Source organism: Arachis duranensis, chromosome 9 (genome assembly GCF_000817695.3).
Source record: "Arachis duranensis cultivar V14167 chromosome 9, aradu.V14167.gnm2.J7QH, whole genome shotgun sequence".
Lineage (NCBI taxonomy): Eukaryota > Viridiplantae > Streptophyta > Magnoliopsida > Fabales > Fabaceae > Arachis > Arachis duranensis.
Window position 1 is genome coordinate 20,118,939 of NC_029780.3, and position 25,915 is coordinate 20,144,853.

At 33.8% G+C, this 25,915-nt stretch overlaps 2 protein-coding genes across 2 annotated transcripts; both read right to left on the reverse strand.

Annotated features, from left to right (window-relative positions):
• Positions 1 to 12,962: 12,962 nt before the first annotated feature.
• LOC107465063 (frataxin, mitochondrial) lies at positions 12,963 to 17,442 on the reverse strand. The gene is made up of 6 exons (XM_016084039.3): positions 16,704 to 17,442; positions 15,112 to 15,549; positions 14,757 to 14,829; positions 14,528 to 14,575; positions 14,092 to 14,186; positions 12,963 to 13,301 (listed from the first exon to the last, which is right to left on the reverse strand). The coding sequence occupies exons 2-6, from the start codon at positions 15,345 to 15,347 to the stop codon at positions 13,172 to 13,174; spliced, it is 582 nt and encodes a 193-aa protein (XP_015939525.1). The 5' UTR covers positions 15,348 to 15,549; positions 16,704 to 17,442; the 3' UTR covers positions 12,963 to 13,171.
• Positions 17,443 to 20,070: 2,628 nt separating this feature from the next.
• On the reverse strand, positions 20,071 to 21,783 carry LOC127741384 (proline-rich receptor-like protein kinase PERK1). Its single transcript, XM_052253583.1, has 2 exons — positions 21,445 to 21,783; positions 20,071 to 20,205 (listed from the first exon to the last, which is right to left on the reverse strand). Exons 1-2 carry the CDS (start codon positions 21,752 to 21,754, stop codon positions 20,189 to 20,191), a joined length of 327 nt encoding a protein of 108 aa, XP_052109543.1. The 5' UTR covers positions 21,755 to 21,783; the 3' UTR covers positions 20,071 to 20,188.
• Positions 21,784 to 25,915: the final 4,132 nt, after the last annotated feature.

Below are 25,915 nucleotides of genomic sequence, written 5' to 3' on the forward strand. Positions count from 1 at the left end.
TCCATGTCCATAAATGTAATCGAACGAAAATAAGAAAAAAATACTTAAACTAAAACAAAGAAAACCTTTAAAAAGGTCAAATATCATGAATAAAATAAAATATACTAACTAATTCACCTAAAAATTCCTTAATCTAAATCAGAAAAAACATATACTCTAGACATCAATCACTCATGTTATCATCCTCATCAGCCTGTCCTAAGGTCATCTTCAATAGGATCAGACAAAGTTAAAGAAAGTGGGAGATTCAACTTTTTATACAAAGCATGAATTGTCTTTTCAATAGAACCAATTCTTTTCTGTTGAACTTTTAATTGACGTCCTTGATCTTTTAACTTGTGCTCAACATGATTCAACTTAACCTTTTGCTCTTCATTGATCATTTCTTGTTCCTTTGCCTTTTTTTTCCACATGTGAAGTTCTTGTTCAATATTTAGATTGTCTTTTGATGTCTCTGAACAATTTTTGGAATCCAACTTTGAAGAGAGATCTAAACCAAAAGAACCTAAACCAAAAGCAGCTTTCTTTTTCTCCTTTGTCACAACTTCGTTCCAAATAGTGTAATCGTCTGGTATATCTAAAACAACAAAGATTTATAAGATTAGTAATACATTACATTTAAAGTTCAGTAACATGTACATCATCGAAAGAATTAAAATAATAAGAATGTAAAATAATACTTAGTTGCCAAAATAATCAATTAGGATGTAAAATAAAGTGCTACTATGCAGTGACGGACCTAGAAAAATTTAGTAGTGAGGGCAAAAATATAATAAAATTTAAGTATAGAATTTTTTTTGGCTTTCCACGATACCCAACAAGTTAAAAACTAATTCATCGTGAATTTGGGTTCCATTTAACAGTCTACAATTGACTGACAATGAATTAAGTGCTTTACATACGAGATAGAATTCAAACTCTCAATACTTACTTAAGTGGATGACTAAACTATCACTTGACCAATCCAAATTGGTTTAGATATATTTAAAATTTTAAATGAGAACTATCTATAGATGTTGATAAAAACTAAAAATATATATACAATCACTTTTATAATATTTAAAATAATAAAAATATAATTTCATACATACAGTATAATATTTAAAAAATAATTTATAACAACTTTTTTTTATTTTTAACATGACTAAATATTATTTTTTTATATATTTTTTAAATAATTATTTTATTTTTTATTATCTCATATTTAATTGTCAAATTTACTTATTATAATCTTTATGGTATAAATAAATTTTTTAACCAAAATAATTACAGTGTATTAACATATAAATAACATATTGTTTTTGAAAAAGCTTTGTGGGGCAAATGCCCCCTCTTCCTTATGCATAGGTACGTCCCTGCTACTATGCGTTAGTACTAAACTACTAATATATATGTACACATGAGCATTTTAAGAAGTTCATAGCAGATTATAATTCATATGTGTGAAAGGGGCAGATTATAATTCATAGTAAATCCAACAATTAAACCATGATCACAATAATATCAAAGACAATTATAATTCATAGTCAAAAACCAAACTCAATCACATCAAATAATCACATAATACAATACTAGGTATTTTAGCAACAAAATTTCAGTCATAAATACCTTTTTATTACCTGGCTTTATTCGAACATACTAGAAACTAACACGGGAATCACTACGTAACCAATAGAACATAAAGAGATAACATTCTAAGCATAATAAGTGGCTTTATAGGTGACATAACTATATAAGCATTGCACTCAGTTCTAATAGATAACATCCTTGAGCTGTTTCATACTGGCACACAAGCATATAAATTGCAGGTAAAGAAAAGAGCAAAGATTTAGAATAAGTGTAATTAGGTGCAAAATGAAACCTACAGCATCAAAACATATAACTTTTAAATTGGTTAGTTATGAACAAAATTTTAGCACAAAATTCTATAAAACTCTATCAAATAATAATTGCCTAGAAACCAAAATGTCCTTACTTTACATTCTACCAACATCAAATTCAAAGGATTTTATCATAATATATATAAAAGTAAGTTCTACCAAGAGAGGTGAACTATATGTATCAAATGAAGCCCATGAAGCCACTTTTAGATTTTTAGTTATACTCTTCTTAATTCTTACTGGTGCTTCTATAGGTCCTCTCATCAGATTCACTTCCTCGTATAGTATATTCATTCATGCATTCCAAAATCCTAACCTGTACAACACTGAGCTTATTACACTGTTGGCCTTTCATACATTCAATTCCATACAAGATCTTAGGTCCTATAGCTGTATAGCAAAATTTTTCCTGAACTTAAGATGACTTTCCTATATCATTCATTAACAACACTCGAATCATCTCTCTATTTCATCCAACAGAGTACTATTGTTTTTCCCCTTTAAGTAGATATCATGACAAGACACTCACTGAAATCACCTCGCTATCAAGATTGATAAATATGTAGAGATGAGATCAGATCCAAATATAAATCTTAAAATTTCGCAGAAGCTAGTCTTAGTTGCACTCTGACTCTACTTATAGATTTTATTCAATACAAAAGAAACGATCAAACCTGCTAATTGGTATGCCTAAAAATCCTCCTTACTTTATACTTACCATATACATTGAATTATCCTTGAATATTGTATAATTACAACCTACCCCATTGTGAGTAAAATTTTGAATTAGGAGGATCCATAGGAATACTTCTAGGAGGCTATATCATCACAATGTTACAATAACATTGCTTAACAATAGGTAAAACTACAATATATACCCCATTGCATGTTAATTCTGAAATCCACATGACAATCCAAGGATCCTATATCAGCTCATTTAATATCAAAGCAAGAAAATCAACAACAATCCTTACAAGGCTGAGTAAAACTTCAAAGAATTAGAACAGAAACTCCCAGAAAGAAGAAACCCTAACCTTTTGTAAAAAGGGAAGAAGCCCTGAGACAGTAGCATGTATGTAATATCTAAGTTGAGGATGGCGTGCTCACATACTCACAATAAATGTTGAACCTTGCAGAGGACGCACAAAGAGAAGAGGAGGCACGAATAATCTAGCGAAGGGGCAGTGTTTGAGGCACGAAGGTTCTGAGACCGGCGGAGGTGAACACATGCAAGAGGCAGAGCGGTTGTTCGCAAGTGAAGGCTGGTACCTGGGAGTGCGATTGACGATGGTGGAGGTGGTCTGAGGTGCGAGATTGGAGGCTGGAGTGGTGGATGTCTGAGACCAGAGACAGGAGGCAGAGCACGAGCGGCAACGCGCAGAGCACGCAGAAGGAGCGCGAAGCACGAGCGCTAATCACATACCAGAGGCAGAGCACACACAGAAGAAGGGAGAAGGAGATGAAAAACTAACCTGAAACGGTGAAACCAAAAGACAATTCTGAAAAAAGGTTTGGTTTTTGGCAAGGTAACCTTGCTGTGATACTAGTAGGGAGAAGGCACTCAAAAACTGAAATCCCCTGAAACTAAATTTTGGCGCAAAGTAAATAATAAGGGTATTGAAATAACTATGTATATTTTAATTTTTTTAAATTAAAATTATATATAATTTTTAATATCAAACTAAAAAAAGATAAAATTATAACAAAAATATATTAAATAAATTATAAAATATTAATATCTAAAAGATAGATATTTTAAAAAATTATGTCAAGATAAGATAACTGTCTCGAATTATATAAACGGAGCCAGAGACCCCTCAGTTATATTTCTCATTTCACACACATATATTTCATAAATCCATTTTGACTTGAGTGTCGGAGTATCCTTACTAAGTACGTACCTACCGCATCGCTCTAGTCAAACAATCTAATAATTGTTTTGACTCACAAGTCTCTAATCCATTTCATAACCCGTATTAGAGACTTTTAGATAAATAATTTTTTCTCTTATTTTTTTACCATATTTATATAATTTTATATTAGTGTACTAAAGGGTTCTCTTGAAAAAAATTATAAATTAGATAAAAAAAATTTAATAACTAACATTATGTGATTTAATGTTCATTTATATGATCTTTTATTATTTAAAATTTTATACTGGGCTACCACTAAAAAGAGTTTTACTATTTAAATGTGAATGGTTTGATCCCACGATTGGCAAAAGAACAAAGATAAATAAAGAGTATGGAATCATACAGATATCTAAGAATCGACGATATGGTAAATATGATTCATTTATCATTGCACGTAAAGCAATCCAAATATATTTTGCACCTCATCCAATGAGCAACATCAAGAAAAAAGGAGAATGATGGTTTATATTCAAGACTAAAGCAAGAGGTGAGATTGAGATTGAAACAACAAGATTGTGCATATCAAGAAAACGTCACAAATCAATCTAACAATCATATTTTAAATGATATTGACACTATTATTGATTTATTGGATACTAATAGTACAAGATATGAAGATGATGATGATGATGATGATGAGACACTTGGGGATGAGGACGAGGACAAGGATGAAGATGAAGACGAGAACGAGAACAATGAGGACGGAGATCAAACTAAATAGTATGATAAAGTGCACTATAAAATGTATTCATTTGTATTTTCTTTTTTTAATTTTCAATATACCTTAATCTTATATGAAAAAGTATATGATTTTTTTATTTTACGTAATTTTTTTATTATTATTTATTATTTGTATTATTTTTTTAGAAGAACGGATATAATTTATTTTTAATTTTTTATATATGTGATTTTTTTAGATACATTTTATCTTAAATTTGTTACAAAATTAAATTTTGAATTATTATAACGTAAATAATTAAAATAATAAATTATAAAATAATAGACTAATTTAAAATATAAACAATATTTTTATATTAAATGTTAAAATTTTTTAACAAACATTTGAAATTCGTTTGAAAACTGATGCACTTTCAAATAGAATTTATAAATGATGTTATTTTCGTCCCAAATTTGTGGAAAAAAAATTTTAGCTACTTCGAAGGGTTAGCTATAATAAAAGCATTTAAGACTAATTATAGACAAATTTGGGATAGAACTAACATTTTTAAAATGCGTCCCAAATTCATATGAAGTTATTATGCATATTCAGATGGAATACGGACGAATTATAGTTTTTGTCCAAAATATATTGCTAATCTGTATGAAAATTTTGGTGCCATCCAAAAAAAAATTGGCGCCAAAATTCGGGACAAAATTTAGACAAATTTAAGACAGAATATATTATTCCAATATCTCCACTAAAAATTGTTTAATATTTGTCTTAAATTTGTCCGAAATGAAAAAGTCTTTCAGACGGAATAAATTTCATTTGAATTGAACGTCCATGTCATGCCATCTTTAAAACCTGCACACAAAGAAACAGACCCCAAAATAATTTGTAACTCTTCCAGTTATGTTTTTCTCTCAAAGAATTCTCTTCTTTACCTCAGATCAAGCTTACAAAAATTGGACCGATCAATGAACTGGTAAAGTGATTAGTTCAGTAATAGTTTAAAGGTTCAATCGGAGTTCAACCAGAATTCAACTGGTTTAATTAAATATATAATAAAATTATTAAAAATTTAATATATAATTTTAAATTTAACTAACAAAAATTAAAACAAACGAAAATGACAAATAAAAAAAATCAGCATATTCACCTCAGAATTTTCAATAATTCTATATTGCACCACAGCGCATCAACAACTCAAAATCAGAAAGATCAACAAGCAGAATCACTAAACCAAAAAAATCAGCATAAACTCATAAACAACTCAAAATAAGAATTATAGCATAAAGTCATAAATAACTCAAAACTAGAAAAATTTTAATATAAAGAATGTAGTGAAGCAATGCATCATAGCACATCAACTGAGAATAAAAAAAAATAAGCAACAAGCAAGTGAAGCAACTCATAAATCAGAATAAATAAAATTAACAAATAATCAATAACTCGTTCCACACACAACAAAGGAAACAAATAAAAAACTATAGTGAAAAAGGGAGAAAATAAGTGAAAAACTGAAAATAAAGAAGACAATGAAGAAGATGTTGAGGAACGGCAAAGATTGAAGAACTCACGACGACGGTGAAGAGTCCACAACGGCACAGGTACGTTCGCACTTCGCGCATAAAGTCATAAATAACTCAAAACTAGAAAAATTTTAATATAAAGAATGTAGTGAAGCAATGCATCATAGCACCATCAACTGAGAATAAAAAAAATCAGCAACAAGCAAGTGAAGCAACTCATAAATCAGAATAAATAAAATTAACAAATAATCAATAACTCGTTCCACACACAACAAAGGAAACAAATAAAAAACTATAGTGAAAATGGGAGAAAATCAGTGAAAAACTGAAAATAAAGAAGACCATGAAGAAGATATTGAGGAACGACAAAGATTGAAGAACTCACGACGACGGTGAAGAGTCCACAGCGGCACAGGTACGTTTGCACTTCGCACAGAGAGTGGTACACACACACACAGAGAGAGAGAGGGGCATTTTTTACTATGAGAAAGAGGCAGTCGACAATGGCGAGGATAGAGGTGGCCTTCATGACGAGCACAGATATGGTGATGAGGAGAAGAGTGGCAGCAACTGAGAGTGAGAGTGAGAGAGATTGGGATATTTTGCCATTTTGGTGAGACTAAAACTGAAAGAGAAGAGAGAAGCAGAGGAATAATAATGAAGCAATATAAGATCACAGAACATGGAAGAAGAAGAAGAATGGTTACTGTTACTCATAGCTTGTTTTGCAGTAACCATGAGAGACATTGCAACAATGGAAGAAGCCATGCACATCAACCTCAGACATAGCTCCATCACCTCCTTCCTCCTCCGCTGCCAAGCTCCGACAAGGGTGGTGCGGAATTTACAACCACAAACTAACCAACAAGTGTACCGGATCGTACCAAGTAATGTTTGACGACCCCTCTTGACTACTTTCAAGTGGCATATTCAGATCAACCATCATCTTTTTAATATTTCTTCTAACAGCTCCACTAAACGGAGTATGATACACGATATCAGATGATGATCCTCGTCTCCCCAACACAACTAGAAACACAAAAAATTCTGATAGATGAACATTTGTCCATCAGGTGTGCCACGACCTTATTAGACGTAGGTCCTCGTCGACACGTAACCGATACCTAATTGAAAACAACAGAAAAAATTCTCAAAATCTGGTCTAATAAAAATAACAACTAAATAAGAAAGACAACTTTAATATTCCTTTTAAAAAACAAATTGTCGTTGGTCGGATATCTGTTGTAAATTTTTTCACTCTTTTCTGTGTTGTTGTCCAATGGAATAAAATATCAAATTCTTTAACGTTGTTAAACTGTTAACTTCTGTTGCCATGTATGTAATTATTAGTTGTCCAGACTTAAAAACGACAGAACCTTATTCATCATACACTATTTTACAATCATAATAAATGGATAACAAACGGATTTGTAGACATTGTAGAGAAACAATTATAAGATGAAAATTAATTAAAAGAATGAATTATTGGTGTTGAGTTCTATTCTCCACTGGCCATGCTTTTATTTGGCTATCTGTACGTCAATTTTTCCGAAGTGTGAGGCGAACTTCATAATTTATATGAAGTTCGCTCGGAGGTGCAGCAAACTGTATAAAAATAATGGAGTTCGTCGGGGGTACGGGGAACTTGCTTAAAACTACAAAAAAAAATGTATCCTGGTATTTAAAGTTGAAATAATTTGTTTTTGGAAATAATGGTTTTTTCAATTTATTTCAAAAAAAAAAATCCAATAACCAATGTCATAACTCATAAGGCCAATCAATATTTAAACCCTTTGTCTCAATAGTTAGACCTGTTCCTTGTTTTTCATGTATATGCCAAGTTATGTTAATGGAAACACATGGCCATGAACATTGAATCTAGAAAGAACTATTTTAATGTTTTACCCTTTTTCCCTGAAAGCTTCAAATTGAGAAGCAAACTACTTCTAACATTTTGGCATTGAGATTCTACGGATTTGATTATTTGTAACACCAAGATAACTATTAACTACACTTTAATCTTTTAAATACAGAAGACTTCCAGGATACTTCTTTTTCATAATAAGTCCCTTATAAATCATTTCAATATAATAAAAAAGTATATCCACTATAATGATCCAATTTTCAGTACGTCATGATCATACTGAAAATCAAACATCACTAACTTGCTTACCAAAAATGTTAAGTATATTATTAAACCTATAATCCTTTAATCGTATTAGTACACTATCGAATTTTCATAAAAAATTTTCCTTATAAAAAGATTTGTCAAAGCTACTAATTAAACATATACAAGCCATATAAAAAAATCAAGTAAAAAACGCACAAGGCCAATATTATATATAAACATAACATATATCATAGATCATACACACATATAAAGGTACTATCATATATATTGTAAGTTAGTGTACAACCCTTCACATCTTGCTGCTATACACATAATCAACACTCCAGGCCATGGTCCATATAGGAAGCCCCTAAGCTGGCACCCGAAACTAGCCTAGTCAACTATATACACTTCCTACTCTCTCAGTGACTCTAATCAAAAGTGAGAGATAAGACACAAAAGCTAGGCTAACACAAAAAAACTCCCAAAAACCACATCCTCAACTCCCAAGCATCAACTATTGTCGTCAGAGGAAATCACAATCGCATCTGAATACTCCTCAAGATCCTCGTCCTCATCATCAGAAATCTCAACAATCTTAGGAAGGGCCCTAGAACTCGTACTACTGATCTGGCCAACACTCGTCGATCCACTAATAGAGGTGGTGTGCGGCTCCTTAGATGACGGCTCAAACGAAGATACTGAGATCTGTTCTACAGGAATATCCTCCTCAGGTATAAGATCTGGTATATGCTCCTCCATGGCTCAGGCTCAGGCTCAGGGTCCACCTGATCCTCAAGCTGGTCAGGGTGCTGATAAGGTACAGGTCCATCATGGAATGGGTGAAACGAAGCATCCACGTGGAGCCAATGCAACAGAAACTCATAATGCATATCAGGGTTAAAGAGCAGAGTGTTAATCAGATGACAAAAGAGGTGGTCGTGCAGAATATACATGCGGGTCCTAATCTCTGCAGCTACTACGTAAAACCTGTGTTGTACAAGATCCTCATATATGTAAGGAGGATGCATCTCGTAGAACAGAACTCCTGTCTCCATCTGAAGGGGGGAAGGAAGGAGTAAGAATTGGGGGTTCTTAGTAGGATCAGGGATAGATAGTTAAGTCGGGATTATTACAGTTCAATTTAATTCACAGCCAATTGTACAAGATTCACAGAGAAATATCATGTCACAACAATTCAGAATACCATTAAGGAATACACAAACACAAGAAGGCAATCACAAACAATTTCACAGTATCAAGTAAAATGCAAATGCGCAACAAGGATGATGCATGTCTAGTCCTATCGCAAGTAATGATCTCATTTGTCAGTTTCGACCCGCACCCGACGCAATCCAACTTACAAGTCGGATAAGGCATTCCAACGACATAACCTCTGCAAGTTTTTACTTCTTGCAGGCGCTGATTCTCCAGCTGAAGTATGTCGAACATGACCCCTGCAAGTACTTGTAGGCGCTGATTCTCCAGCTGAAGCATGTGGCCCCTTCTCCTGGAAGCCATTCCATATTTATGGGCTCCCCGCACAATCATTCACATACAAAGCCCATGGCTTAACATTTTCACACCAGCACTATAACTATTTACTTTCCGTCACCCTCTTGTAACTTTTCAATCATTCTCATAATCACACGTGCCGATCTATCTTTTCTCTTTCTTCGGACCTTCACTTAATTATCCTTAATAGTTCAAACTATTTTCACACTATTCTCTCATCATCCACTAAGTATTTTATGGAAAGAGAATCATAAGATTCTCTAATTAAGTCGGTGTTTCTTAAAACTTTTAAGTTTACTATGTTTGCTCTTCTCTAACTTATAATAATATTAATAATATCTTTACTAGTTAATATTCTTAATAAAATAATAACAATAATATAAATAAAATAATTTAAATGGCAACTAAATAATATTTATTTCTTTTCTTAAAGACTTAGCTTCGTAAAGCTTTTATTCTTAAACTCTTATTATCTACGTTTTAAACTTCAAATTTTTAAATATTTTATTTTTAACCCAATATTTTTGTAAAATTATATTTGAAACCTCTCTTATCTTAATATTTATAAAAATAACCCTGATCTTTTACAAAATATCCAATTATACCCCTGTATTTATCACCCAAAATACCCGAAAAATTATATAATTACAAATTTTACCTTGATTTTTATATACAAATACAATGTTACCCTTTGAAAATAAAATTTAATTACTAATCTTCCTCTTATACCGAAACCGTTAACCTTTTTCTTTCAAAATATTCTTGCAGTTTAATCTATTTTCGAGTTTTTCGGTTACCAATTCTTTGTAACTTTTAATTTAATCTCTCGGCCATCAAACCTTACCAATTTTTACTTGATCTTCAACGATATTCCAGCCCAAAAATCTCCAAAACAGTTCGGTCCCTGCTGGTTTCATCACAATCAAGCCATGAATTTCTCAAATACATCAAGATATTACAAAAACTCAATATAAACTCAATTAAACTCAATCACTAATCAATCACAGCACCAAATCACTTATTCAATACAGATTTAATCATTGAAAACCCTACTTCTGTACGAAATCAAAATACTCAAAGCTCCGAAAAAACTTTTTAACCGAGTTGCCGAAGAAGAAAACGTCAAAAATCGATTCTTCTGCCAGAAACACCAAAGGGCCGAACTTCATGGGAGAAGGGAGTTACGTCACCATCAATTTTTACCAAATAAAAATGACGCCAATACGTAGAGAAGGAGGATACAAATACTTTTATCGGATTAGATTTTTTTATTAGAGTTACAGATCGTAAGAAATTGAAGCCGGAATTTCAGTGGGGGTTACAGTTCTCTCCATGAAAGCTTCGGTCTCTCTCTCACCGTGAGTGAAAAATGAACCCAAATGAAATGTATTGATGATGATGATTAAAGAAGATATTTGTTTAGTGAAAAGGTAATTTGTCAGGGCAAGGATTAAGTATCATTGTTATATTAATCACAAATCTTTCTTTTCTTTGGTTCGGTTCCTTCTATCTTTTTTTTCCAAATTCCATTCGGTGGGATTGAATGAATGAAGGCTTTATATCAATAAGTTATATATACATAAAAGCCGCGTTGTTACTTGTTTCATTTCTTTTCTTTTGTTCCTTTATGGCTTCGGCCAAGTAATTTTTAATGGAACAAGGATTGTGATTGTAATTATTAGTGATTATAGGCTAGGGGTCAAGTTCTGAAACCACTGAGTCAATAATTCAAGTTATAAATATCTCAAATGAATATTTATAAAAACTGAATATATTAAACCACAAATAATATATATATATATATATATATATATATGGTTAAATATATATGTTACTAATATAAATGACATTAATAACTTGATGATGAAAGATATTTGATGAAGCATTAGCAACTCTAAATTTATCAAGAAACACCTTCGACAAAAGTCAGACTTGATAATAATAACATTATTATTATCTAGGCTCCACTATAATTAGAGAAAGTAAAATAAATAGATAACATAATAATAAAATTATATTACCATTTATTTTATTTCGGAGTTCGAAGTCGACTCGTCAAAACAAAACTAATCGCTTTAAAACATTATTTTAAAAAAAATTCGCGTTAGTGCAAAAATTAGAATTGTTACACTAATCCCATAGTCTATGTCAAATCCATCAACTTCAACATCATCTCCAAAATCCTGCCAAGCAACAAGAAATCAGAACAATAAAATCTTCAGTTGGAACTTTAGATCATGTAAAATCGATGTTTTGACATATTCACGTACCAATTGGAGCTAACATAACTCTCAAATGAAGCACATTACGCCCAATTTTATCAAATTTGTAAATTTATTAACATAAAGTAAATACTAGGGATACCTCAAATTTCTCCTATAGGCAATGTATAATGGAATTAACAAGCTTGTGAAATTCACCCTCTTGCAGTAGAGAACTACATTCACATTAATAATTAGCAAATTCCATCTCCACCCATTTTTAAGAAAAAAATTAACAAAAAACAACTTTACAACCATTTCTTCAACACTAACAGATCCCATCTCCATAATTGCTTTCAATTTCAAAAGTAATGTATATTAAAATTAGCCTGAAATTTGAAACAAAAATAGCCCCCAAACAAACAAACAAAACTTTTAACTTTATTTCAATTGTCTCAGGGAATCAAATAGAAAATGACAGGAGCTGAACAAACAAAAAAGGGTGAATGACATACCGATAATCAATGGTGGCAGGACCCTAAGATTCATTTAGAAGTTTCGAACTGCGAGAACAAAAGGTTCTGGAAGAAGGTGGTAGCAGCGGAGGTGGAAGATGCGCATTGTGGAACAATTTACCAAAGATTTCTGATAAAACTTTAACATAGAGAATCCAAAAAGGTGAGAATTGCGAAAAGGACCTAAAGAGACTTGCTCTTACTCCCTTCAAAAGCAACTTGCCGCGGGTGAGGCGAACTTCATAATTTATATGAAGTTCTCCCGAAAGTGCAGCGAACACTATGAAAATAATGGAATTCACTAGGAGTACGGCAAACTTGCCTAAAACTATAAAAAAAAAATAATAAAACAAAAATATCATAATATTTAAAGTTAAAATAATTTGTTTTTAAAAATAATTTTTTTAATTTATTTTAGAAAAAGATCTCAATAACCAATGTCATGACTCATAAAACCAATCAATATTCAAACCCTTTGCCTCAATAGTTAGACCAGTTCTGTGTTTTTCAGGCATATGCCAAGTTATGTGAACGGAAACACATGGCCATAAACATCGAATTGTTATCTTCAAGCATAGAAGTCTAGAAAGAACTATTTTAATGTTCTGTCTTTTATCCCTAAAAACATCAAATTGAGAAGCAAACTACTGCTAACATTTTTGCATTGAAATTCTACGGAATTGATTATTTATAGTATACAATATTCCCATATCCGTATAATTGACAGTAAAGTGAACAGTGGCAAAGGGATGGGGAAAAATCATGCTACAAATGCATGTTAATTCCAAGGCCATCATCAATGCTATTTATCTTCTAAATAAAAAACATCTTCTCTCAAACAACATTAGGAAAGAACAATAGGTTTGCCACACAGCTGCTCCAACTCGGTTTCTAAAACTTCGTACAAATTTGCTTTGTTTCGTCTATAAATCCAAACTTTACTCCCACGATCCCAATCAAACCTTGAGGGGCCACTGCATAAGATATGGATTTTTGTTTAGTTAGGTCTTAGAGAATGTATAAAATGTACAAAGATGTCATTTTGTTTTATGCTTAGATAGCATAGCAACATTCTAGGAAATTAAAATATCACTTAACGATGAATGCATCTTGGTGATGATTATAACTGCAGGAAAGGAAGATGCAATAATTGTAAGATATTATCTCGTATGGAATTCGCTGACTTGATTGCTTCGAAAGTTCGGATACACTATTGGATATGTTAAGATAATAGCATTTATACATGTAAACTATGAACAATGAATCTAGTCACTAATCTCAGTATACATCAAGAACGGTAAATTCTTTTTGAAGTTAGATAGATAAACATGTTTAAATGATCTTTGGCATAAACTTTCACTATGTTCCCACACTCTCTAGTATCCAGCTAAGGAGCAATTTAAATAATTGTACAGTGCTTCATGAATCATGAATTCTCCCATCTCTTTGTAAACATGTTAATATACAAATGGCTTCAATCATGCAAATTTTCCTCAATAAGTGCACCATCATTAGCACTTGAGACAATACATTTGAGAAAAAATATTATATTGAATTTTTAAGACCCAATTCCCAACTAATCACATTTCTTTAGTTATTTCTCATGTATAAAGACACCCATAGAAATTTATGTATGGCGAACGTATTACAATGCATAACTAAAATAGTTTGGTTATATATCTACTTGTAATCTACCATATGAACACTGATGTAAAGCATAGTACAACATTTTAAAAAGGATTGAAAGTGCACTTGATTGAATACCTTACAGGAGAAGACAACCAAAGTTGCCTATTTGGTGTTTGTTTGTTCAAGACATAGGTGCCCAGATTGCCAAGTTTTACAGTCAAAACATCATTCTAAAATGAGAAGCAATGTCAAATCAATCAACAAAACACCCAAGCAAGAAGCAACTTGTTAGAACAAATAGATAGAAATTAATTAGGATCATTAAAATAATAGTACAAAAAACTAATTATTCAGGAAAGACCAAATTGTGTTTTAAGTTTTATCCAACAAAGGGTGTTCATCACTCATCAAGTTATAAATGAAATAATTTGAAACAATTGCAGTTACACCAAGATAACTATTAACAGTTTTCTACACTTTAATCTTTTAAATACAGAAGACTTCCACGATACTTCTTTTTCATAATCAGTCCCTTATAAATCGTTTCAATATAATAAAAAAGCATACCCACCCCATAGTCTATGTCAAATCCATCAACTTCAACATCATCTCCGTAATCCTGCCAAACAACAAGAAACCAGAACAATAAAATCTTCATTTGGAACTTTAGATCATATAAAATCAATGTTTTGGCATGTTGACGTACCAATTGGTGCTAACATTGCTCTCAAATGAAGCACATTCGACCTAGTTTTATCAAATTTGCAAATTTATTAACATAAAGCAAATGCTAAGAATACCTCAAGTTTCTCCTGTAGGCTATGTATAGTGGAATCAGCAAGCTTGTGAAATTCACCCTCCTGCAGTAGAGAACTGCATTCACATTAATCATTAGCAAATTCCATCTCCACCCACGTTTAAGAAAAAAAATTAACAAAAAACAATTTTACAACCATTTCTTTCAACACTAACAGATCCCATCTCCATAATTGCTTTCAATTTCAAAAGTAATGTATATTAAAATTAGCCTGAAATTTGAAACAAAAATAGCCCCAAACAAACAAACAAACAGAAGTTTTAACTATTTCAATTGTCTCAGGGAATCAAACAGGAAATGACAGGAGCTGAACAAACAAAAAAGGGTGGATGACATACCGGTAATCAATGGCGGCAGGGCCCTGAGATTCATCTAGAAGTTTTGAACTGCGAGAACAGAAGGTTCTGGAAGAAGGTGATAACGGCAGGGGTAGAAGATGCGCGTTGTGGCACAATTTACCAAAGATTTCTGATGAAGCTTTAACATAGAGAATCCGGAAAGAAGAAGGTGAGAATTGCAAGGAGGACCTAGAGAGACTTGCTCTTGCTCTCTTCAGAAGCAACTTGGTGGCCATGGTGTCTCAACGGTGAATCTTGTTTTCGCTGTGTTCCCAAATGAATGGAAAAAAAAATTCCCAAAAATGGGCTTCAAGATCCTAACAGGCCCGAGTAGTATCCAATCCCCCCCAAAAATAAGATCCTAATGCCGTCAATCCAGTGAGCAACGGGCCGGAGAGAGCTTAGCGGTAGATTGGCTGTGAGAGGAGGATCTTTTTCCTTGAAAAAAGGAGGCCAGGAGGGGGTAATTAGTTTTACATACAATTTATATAAACCTATTACAAATTAAATCAATCAATTTTACATACAAACACAATTGCATATTTCATATTTGCATCAATTTGTCTCTTGACTTTCTTCTAAACAAGGTTGCGAGAACTGGACTAGTCAATAAACCGATGAGGTGACTGGTTTACTAGTTCAGTGATTCAACCGGAGGTTCAATCAGGTTTAACCGATGTTCAATCGGTTTAATTAAATATTAAATAAATTTATAAAAATTTAATATATAATTTCAAATATTTAAATTCAATGATTTCTAAACTAATAAAATTTAAAATTTCACAATTTCACATAATAAATTGTTCATAATCTATCGTTAAAAGCTCATAAACAACTTCAAACATCAAAGTTTATAACTAAAAGAAAATCAAAATACATATGAATGACAAACACATAATGTTATACTCCCAAAAGAAACAACATTAACAAACTTTTAACTAAACAAAAACACTACTCATCACAAATCATAATCATCATTAAGTGTTTCAATATCTCCATCATAAATAAGTAATCTAAAGCCACCATCTTCAGAAGTACCATCAAAAGAGGTCGTATTTGAAGACTCAATTACAAATTTACAACACCAAAAAACATTTCAATATGTAATTTATTAACACTCTGAAATAAAAGACTAAACAAACAAGTTTTACGAAAAGAAAAGACAAATAAGCACAATTTCAAATTAAGTTTTCAAGGTCAGGAGTCTCTATAGAAAGAGACATTGTCAAAATCCATATGCATGCAAATATCTGAACAACAGTCCTAGAGAGTAAGCAATTCAGATGCAGGCTAAACAACTCATTCAGGAATTACAATTGTACTGAAGTTTGCTATACCTTACACAGAGAGCACATTTAGAATGCCAATAATTTTATCTATAACATTGTAGCTACAGTACGTATTAAACAGAAAAATAATAAACTACTATCGATCAATATACCATTCTTTCTAATATTTTTCAGTCTTCTCTAGTTCTGTTTGGTAAACATAACTGCAGCATCAATATAAAGAACAAGCCAATCAAGTAAAAAACCAATGAAATTAACTCAGAGAAACAACAATTAACTCAGAAAACAAGAAGCTAAAAATACCTTCCAGAGCATAGAGCACAGAGGCGAGGGAGCGGGAGCACGATGGACACACGAGACGGAGCGCGGCGAACTGGATGAGGAACGAGATGGAGGAACGAGATGGAGGAGATGAGCTTGAGTAGTGGCGACTGCAGAGCAGGGACTGTGCGACGGAGGAGACGAGCGGCGACGTGCTTGAGCAGTGGGGACGGCAACTGGAGCAGATTCGAGGGCGGCGGTGAGTGCGGTGGACGTGTGTTTCGGCGATGGAGAAGGCGGCGGGTGAGAAAGGGGTTAGGGTTGGGTTGGAGTCAGAGAGAGAAAGGGGTAGGGGTGGGGGTGGGGTTCTGAGTGAAAGGGTAATAGATGTGGTCGCACGAGCAGAGACAGAGGAGGCACAAGGCCGAGGCAGAGAAGGCAAGCCACGGCGGAGCTAAGACGGCAAGGACGAAACAGAGGGAGGCGCGCAGGTGGACGAAGCAAATGCGAGTAGCGACTGGCGGCGCGGAGACAAGGCGGTGACCGTGCGGTAACGGTGAGTGAGGTAGAGAGGTGAGAGTGTGAGATGCTGAGGCTGAGAACTACTGCCCGAGTGTATGCGCTTCTGTGAGAGAAAGAGAGTGATTGAGTTTGGGGAAAGGGAGGGGGAGCTGTGGGAAATTAGGCTTTTGTTTTTTGTTAAACCCATAGTTAAACCGACTCTAATTGGTTGTTGGATGATCGATTTTCAATTCCTTCGTTCATTCTCTTGGCGACAGGGATTACAATACCACCGAATCCGTCGTGGGTAACTATTCTGCTCCTATCTGTTTGGGGTAGGTAATTATTTGTTCTATACCAGAATAAATTTTTAGTAGGGTGGATTTTTGGCAGGGGTGGAGTCGGCTTAGAAAATATTCGCTGTATAAATTTTGAAATTTAATTTTATTTATTAAATTTTAATAATTATAAAAGCGGGGAGGATACCCATAGGGGTGGGTTAGGGTTCAACGTTTTACTACCGCGGATAGAAGTTGGGCGGATTCTATGCGGGTTGTTGTACGGCGGGGCGAGATCGGGTAGAGCAAAAACCCACCCCTACCCGCCCCGTTGCCACCACTACTTGGCGATCTTATTCAAAACGCTACAAACAAGGTTGAATCTTCCGGATCAAAGAATGCTGCTCCTTTGGATTATAGCCTCTACCACAAAGATCCTAATCTCCCCGAAAATCGGCTGAACTGGTGTCTTGAGAAGTCCCCAACGAAGTCGTGGATTAGCCGTCTAAGAGATGTATAATTAAGCTGGCGGTTCGCGCTTTCCAGCCACGTATTTACACGAACCCAAGTAGACACGGGTGGTTGTCAGGCACACTGTCTTAGTATGATGAATAGAGCTGATTGTCACTGATCATCCTATTCACCATGTTGAATAACGAGTATACATGTTAGAATTAAATCAAACACGGATCGAAGAGAAACAGTAATACTTTTATTAATTCATGAAACTCAGTAGGGCTACTCCCCTCAACCTAGGATGTTTAGAAACTCATACTGATAGGAAATACAATGGTAAAAACGAAAATATACTGAAATAGATGATTAAGTTGCGAATAACATGAATATAATCCCTTAAATACTGAACTAATGACTAGTAAGGGTAAAACAGTCTTTTTAGTACTAAAATCCACTTCCGGAGCTCACTTGGTGAGTGTTTGGGCTGAGTTTTGATGAGATTCACGTTCTATGAGGCCTCTAGGGTGTTGAACGCTGGCTAGGGGGTCCCCTCTGGGCGTTTGGACGCTGGTCTCTCCTTCTTCGGCGCTAGAAAGCTCTAGAAGTCAAATCTCTATAGCCATTGAGAATGCTCCATGTGGACCTTTTTAGCTCTAGAAAAGCTCTTCTGAGTGCAATGAGGTCAGATCCAAACAGCATCTGCAGTGTTTTCTTTGTCTCTGAATCAGACTTTTGCTCCAACTTCTCAATTTCGGTCAGAAATTACCTAAAATTGTACAATAACACACAAACTCAAAGTAGAATTAAAAAATGTGAATTTAACACTAAAATCTATGAAAACTTAATCCAATTGCATCCATGTACACGCACAGACCAGAGCATGTCTTGGGACTCGCACAAGGGGTGTGTGCACGCACACCCTGAAAAGTTTACAAGTTGTGCGTACGCACATTATGATGCGTACACACACGCTGGGGAAGTCGTCTGGTGCGTGCACACAAACAATATAATGCGTACACACGATGTCTTGTTTTTTGCACTAAAACCCTATTTTTAACTATTTGGTCTTCCCAGAAAGCTTGTAAACTTCTTTAACCCCTGTTTAAGTTTTGATAACTAGTTTTTAGGATTCGGAATAATAACGAACATATGAAGGGAGTTAGATTAATGTTGAGGAAGATTTGCGAAGTGAATGATCGACTTAATGAGGCGTTTATAATGTTGAATGAGATATGAGATAAGGAAGATTAGGATATTGGCATTGAGAATGATAGATGTTGAGGATTGATCTTAATTGTGATTTTTGAATGAATTGATATGATATTGGAAATGAATTTGGAAATGAAATTGAATCTGATTGAGATATATCACTGGGTAAGATGCAATGGCGTTGTCCTCTTGCTTCGAGTATAAGTTGAGCCACTGAGTAAGATACAGTGGCATTGTCCACTTGTTCCGGTTATAAGTTGAGATATCAGGTAAGATGCCGTGGCATTGTCCACTTGCTCTGGATAAAGTTTTGAGACTCCGGGTAAAACGCAAGGGTTAAGTTTTGTCACCCTTACTCCGGGTTGAGAATTCTAACACCGCTTGGGTAAAAGACAAGGGGTGAGGTTGTCCCCCTCGCTCCGGGTTACACGGGTAAGATGCAAGGATTATGATTTTGTTCCAGTTGCTCCATGTTATGGTGTCCTGTCCAGGATTTGCTACCGGACATGTCGAGTTTGACTATATAACTGACAGATGAGACTTATCAATCATAGGACAAACATGCATCATATGCATTTGTATGCTTTATTTGAGTTTGCATTTGTTTTAGCTTGCCTAGTTACTTAACAGTAATTAACTGCTACTTGATCTACTTGCTGTATCTAGGGGTGTTCGCGGTGCGGTTTGGTTCGGTTTTTGAAGGAAAAGCCATCCGATCCGATCGTTTATTTAAGCAGCGGTTCGGTTTGGTTCGGTTTTTTTTTCAAGGTCATCCGAACCAAACCAAACCAATTAAAATCGGTTTGGTTTGGTTCGGTTTGTTCGGTTTTTTCAATCAAATAAAAAAAATTCTACCATACTATTATGCAATGTCATAAGATTGAAATCAACAAGCCAAAATACACAATACCTAACAAAGTCTTGATCTAATAAAATATAACGACAATAGAATTCAAATACGACAATTAAAGAAGTTTAATAGCTCAACAGTCAACACAACTGAAAATAAAAATAAATTGTCATTAAACTGATAGTAATTAGCAAAGTTATGGTGTCTTCTTCTCCAATAAAATAGCTAAAACTTCATAATGCAAACCAACCTGAAATTAAAAAAAAAAACAAATTAAACAAGCAATAAACCAAACAAGCAATGAACAAGCAATAAACCTTTATACCAACAAATTAAACTTGGCAATAAACAGCAAGCACCAAGCAGCAATAACCATTAACCATTAACCAGCAAAGTCACCAATAACCATTAACCATTAACCAAGCAGCAATAACCATTAACCATTAAACTGTATTCATGTGAACAAACTGAACATTGAACAAAGTCACAAACTAAACAAACTGAACAAACTGAACACTGAACAATAACCATTGAACAATAACCATTAACCAGCCCTAAACCAACAATAAACCAAACAGAACAAAACTTGAAAATGTGAACAAGCAATGAACAATTAAACCAGCAATAAACACTAAACAGAATTGGCAAATTGAAGAAGCAATGAACAAATTGAAGAAGCAAATAAACCTTTATACCAACAAATTGAAGAAGCAATAAACCTTTATACCAAGAAATTGAACTTGGCAATAAACAGCAATAAACCAAACAATAAACAAGCAAGGAACCAGCCCTAAACCAGCAATAAACCAAACAGAACAAAACTTGAAAATGTGAACAAGCAATGAACAATTAAACCAGCAATAAACACTAAACAGAATTGGCAAATTGAAGAAGCAATGAACAAATTGAACAAGGTTTAGTGACACCAAAACAAGGTTTAAGCAACTCCTTCTAACATTCTAAAAGAGCTGCTGACGAAAGGTATGTGGTAAGGCCCAGGAGGTTAGTGACACCAAAACATTGCAAGGTTTATGAAAGGAAACCAGGAATTCATCAAACTTTTAGCCAATTCCTCCAGAGGATCAGATCGTCCATCATGACCTTCCGTTAAATCACTTCAAATCCCCATACAAAATCCAAGTTAATACAAGTGTGATGATTCCAATGGGTAAGAATTTAATTTTATCAACGATAAATTAAACAGCTTTCAGATTTAATCTGAAGGCCGCACAATCATGCAATTGAAGGTCAAAATAGCTTAAAGAACTCATCCACGGTGGGATTAAGAAATCCTTTAAACAGTAATTAAAGAGGAAATCAGTCAAACAAACACCTGAGCGTATAACAGAAATGAACCAGACCTAAAACACGGAATTTCCAAACAATTAAATTTCAATTTCATCATGCAACACCTCCTGATACAACCAACAACATAGACTAGCAAGCAGCAATACCAACAACAAGGCAAGAATGCATCAGTAGAGTTTACCTGAATAGATGGCTTGGGCTCCATATGCACTTGAAGGCTTTCTGGGTGGAGGCGGTGAGGTACCCAGAAACGCTGCTGGGTGGAGGCTTTCTTGGTGGAGGCGGTGACGTCGGAGGCTCGGAGGTGGTGAGGTCGGAGGTCCTGTGGGTGGGTGGGTGACTGGGTCTTCGTCCTCGTCTTCGCGGTGGGTGGGTGACTGCTGGCTTGAGTGGCTTCGACTTCGAGTTTCAGGGAAAAGGAGTGAAGAAGGTGGGTGACTGCTGGCCGTTTGGGTGCGTGGGTGGGTGGGTGAATGCTGCGCGCTGGCCATTTGGGTGAGTGGCCGAGATGTGGTGGCTGGCTCCGGGTTTTTTCGGTTTTCGGTTAATTCGGTTTTCGATTTTTTCGGTTTGGTTCATTGGTTTAGTTCGGTCCGGATCGATTTTGAACACCCCTAACTGTATCTACTATCTATACCTGTACTTTTTCTGTCTGTTTTGCTGGTGTTTCTTTTTGAGAGATCCCTCTAGCGATAGAGGCGGCGTTAAGGGTTGTTCCACCTAGAGATTTGATGAGGATTGCTGAGAAAGAAAACAAAAAGTTAGATTATATTAGATTCCTTAGATTTAGTCACCCTATTTTTGGTTTAGTAAAAACTTTAGGACATAAATACAAGTTGTTGGAGTTTTGGAATGTCTTTGGCTTTTCGAGACATTATTTATTATCTATGCGGACACCTTTATCATACTGAGAACTGGGGGTTCTCATTCCATACATATATTGTTGTTTTCAGATGTAGAACATGTAACACCACGTTAAGTGTGCTGGAGATTCTTGGGACACAAAGATCTACATTTGGAATATTTTCTTTTCAGTATTTTATATATGTATATAAGTAGTATCTCCATCTTGTACATAACTTATATTTTTTTTCCTTTTAAAGGTTGAGACCAGAGAAACAGGACTTGTATTTTGTGTTTTGAAAAATATTTTGGGTTATATGTATGTATATATATACTTTGGTCGGCCTTTACTTCGCAAGTCGAGTCTGGAGCTTGTTATTTGTATATTTGGCATTTTATATCATGTGTAAATTATCCTTTCATACGCTGTTATCTGTTTCTTCCACATTTAATCGTCTCGTGTGCGACGTATTTTTTATTTGGTTTGTTTAACCTTTTCTTTAAGATTCCTAGTAAAAACTTCTTTTTTTATATGTCTATGTATGTATTTTGCTTTTAGATATTGTAATACTTCATTACTTCTAATTTACAAACTTAAGCGTAAAGCTCTATGTAATAGAGATTTAGGATTTATGGCTAAATTAAAATATAAAAAACAAATCCAATATATATTTAGAGTTGAATTTGAGTTAGGACAAACTCAATTTTACTCTGCCATTTACACTCTTAATTTATAAGACCGCCAATCTCTAAATTTCGTCATTCTAATATATTATCAAAATTATGTTATAATTTACACATACGTACAAAATTTATTATACACCTTCAAAATCAAATTACATTATCAAATATATTCTGATGGGGTTCTAACCCCCTCGTACTAGTTAATAAAAGAGAAAGAACGCATCAAGTGGCACTGAGCCTCCGACACGCACACATTAATATACTGTCTATTTGTTGACTTGTATGAATATTTTAATTTGATTTTTCCTTAAGCTCATTTGTTTAATTTACTTTGGTTTAGTTTTTTTTTTTCTAAATCATTTAAAAGGTAGTCATATACTCATATTTATCTTTTCATATATATAAAAAAATAAAATGTGTTTTTTTTTTTAAATATTTTTAATGTTTAATTTATTTTAATTTTGTTCTTAATATTTCAAATAGATTTTAAATATAAGTAATACTACATAATCAACAAATATTATTATTTTTTATTAATAATAATTTACACTTATATTTATAAATATTTTGTACATAAAAAATATAATTTATATTTATGTTTATTAAAATTTTACATCATAAATTAATACTATTTGTATCTATATTTTTTAGAATTTATATACATAAATTAATAAAATTTATTTGTTAAAAATAATTTGATATTTATACTAATCAAATGTTTGACTAAAATTACTAAAAATTATTGACTACAAAAATTTCCTGAAAGACATTTTGCATTTGCTATCAAAGACAGCTACTAAATACCCAATTATGTAGTTGATTGTTCATGCTTTTAACCAATTAAATGTTTCCTAGTGGTTATTGCATATATATATTGCCAAAAGAAAAACTGCTTCCGTCTTTTATTTATTTATCAACAATGCTAGGAACCAACTCTATATAAGTTAAGAATCAGCCAACTGATAAACCAGAGGCACCGATAACTTTAACCGGATGTTGCTACTGATAGGCACACGGATGTTTCATGTATTAAGCATTGATAAAACATAATTAATTATATGGAACTAACTAATTAATGATCAAAGCATCTGTTACGTGATTCTCTCCTATCACTAACGTATCTTCCCTTATGTTTTGAACGTGGTCAACAATAATTTAAAAAATAAATTAAAACTAATTATAATTAATTATGTTGTTCCATTTTTGGCTGATTATTAGTTGGTTTCATATACTTTTCCTTTATTTATTAGAAAAGTATAGATATACAATGAAAATATTAAATAGATGATTTTAGTTTGAACTAATTTATTTATATTTATTATCTTAAAAGACTTTATTGATATTTTTTTAAAGACTAATCTATTCGAAATATAAATTTTCATGACAACGAATCCCAAAATATTGTCTGGCGGATAAACATATAACACATGAGAATAATAAAATTTTTTATAAACATATCAAAATGTGTTAAATTAAATAACATAAAAGATTAAATATTAAATAATTTTTTATTTATTTATTATCATTATTGATATATTAATAGGTACAAAGGTGACTATTAATTTATTTTTTATAACTTAAATAGGTATAATAATAATAAATGTGAAATTAATCAAGATGGTATATAGATAATCTTTTAATCAAGAGGTTTTTTATTCAAGTTTCGAAATAGTGAAACATATTTGTTAGAAACAAGAGACTGTGAGAGTAATGTGAAAAGTGTATTATTCAGTGTGTTAAAAGGTACAATATACAAGGGTAATTTATAGGTGCTAAATGAATCAGAGTAATAAAGGCATAGAATCCTACAATTAATATACAGATATACTATATAAATATAGACGATACTAATTGATCTAAAATTAATTCTAGTGATTCTCTAACATTCTCCCTCAAACTCAAGTGGGAGCTAAGGATACCAACTTGAGTTTGGATAACAAAGTCCGGAAACGAGTCGGGTGATGAGCTTTCGTGAAGATATCAGCAGTCTGATCTAGTGTTCCAACAGCAATGAGACGAACAACATCAATAAGGATACGTTGCCGAACAAAGTGACAATCAATCTCAATGTGTTTGGTGCGTTCATGAAACACATTATTATGAGCGATCTGAATAGCACTGCGGTTATCACAAAAAATATCAGTAGGAGATGATTGAGGAGCACTCAGATCTTCGAGAAGCCAATGAACCGAGATAACTTCAGCAGTGGTGTCAGCGAGGGCACGGTACTCAGCTTCTGTGCTTGAGCCAGCAGTGAACGTTTGCTTCTTAGCACGCCAAGAAATGAGAGCATCGCCAAGAAACAAACAGTAACCAGTAGTAGAACGACGATCAGCGGGATCACCAGCCCAATCAGCATCGGAGTAAGCCTGAAGAGACAAAGAAGAATGGGCAGAAAAATAAAGGCCATAAAATAGAGTGTCTTTGATGTAGCGAAGAATGCAAAGAACTGCCGCATAATGAGTAGTACGAGGAGTTGACAAGAACTGGCTAAGTACATGAACCGGATAGGCGATGTCTGGTTGGGTGACAGTAAAGTAGACGAGACCGCCAACTAACTGTCGATATAGAGTTGGATTATCTAAAACAGTGCTATCCATAGGGGTAAATCGAACATTAGGCTCAAGAGGAGTAGACTCAGTGCGACTATCTGTAATCCCAGCACGAGCAAGAAGATCTGAAGCATACTTAGCCTGAGAGAGATAGATGCCATCATCGGTGGAGATGACCTCGAGACCAAGAAAATAGCTGAGAGAACCAAGATCTTTCATCTCAAAGGTACGGAGAAGTGAGGCCTTGAGATCAGAGATACCATCAACATCATCCCTAGTAATGATCATGTCATCAACATACAAAAGTAGAAGAACAAATCCACGTTCGCTTTTATGAATGAAGAGGGCATTCTCATGAGGGTTAGAAGTAAAACCAAGACTGCATATGGTAGTGCTGAACTTGTCAAACCATTCACGAGGAGCTTGCTTAAGTCCATAAAGTGCCTTGCGAAGGAGACAAACCTTATTAGAAGGACAAGAATATCCTGGAGGTGGTTTCATATGGACTTTCTTTTTCAAATCCCCATTAAGAAATGCATTCTTCACATCCATCTGACTCAGAGACCATTTTTT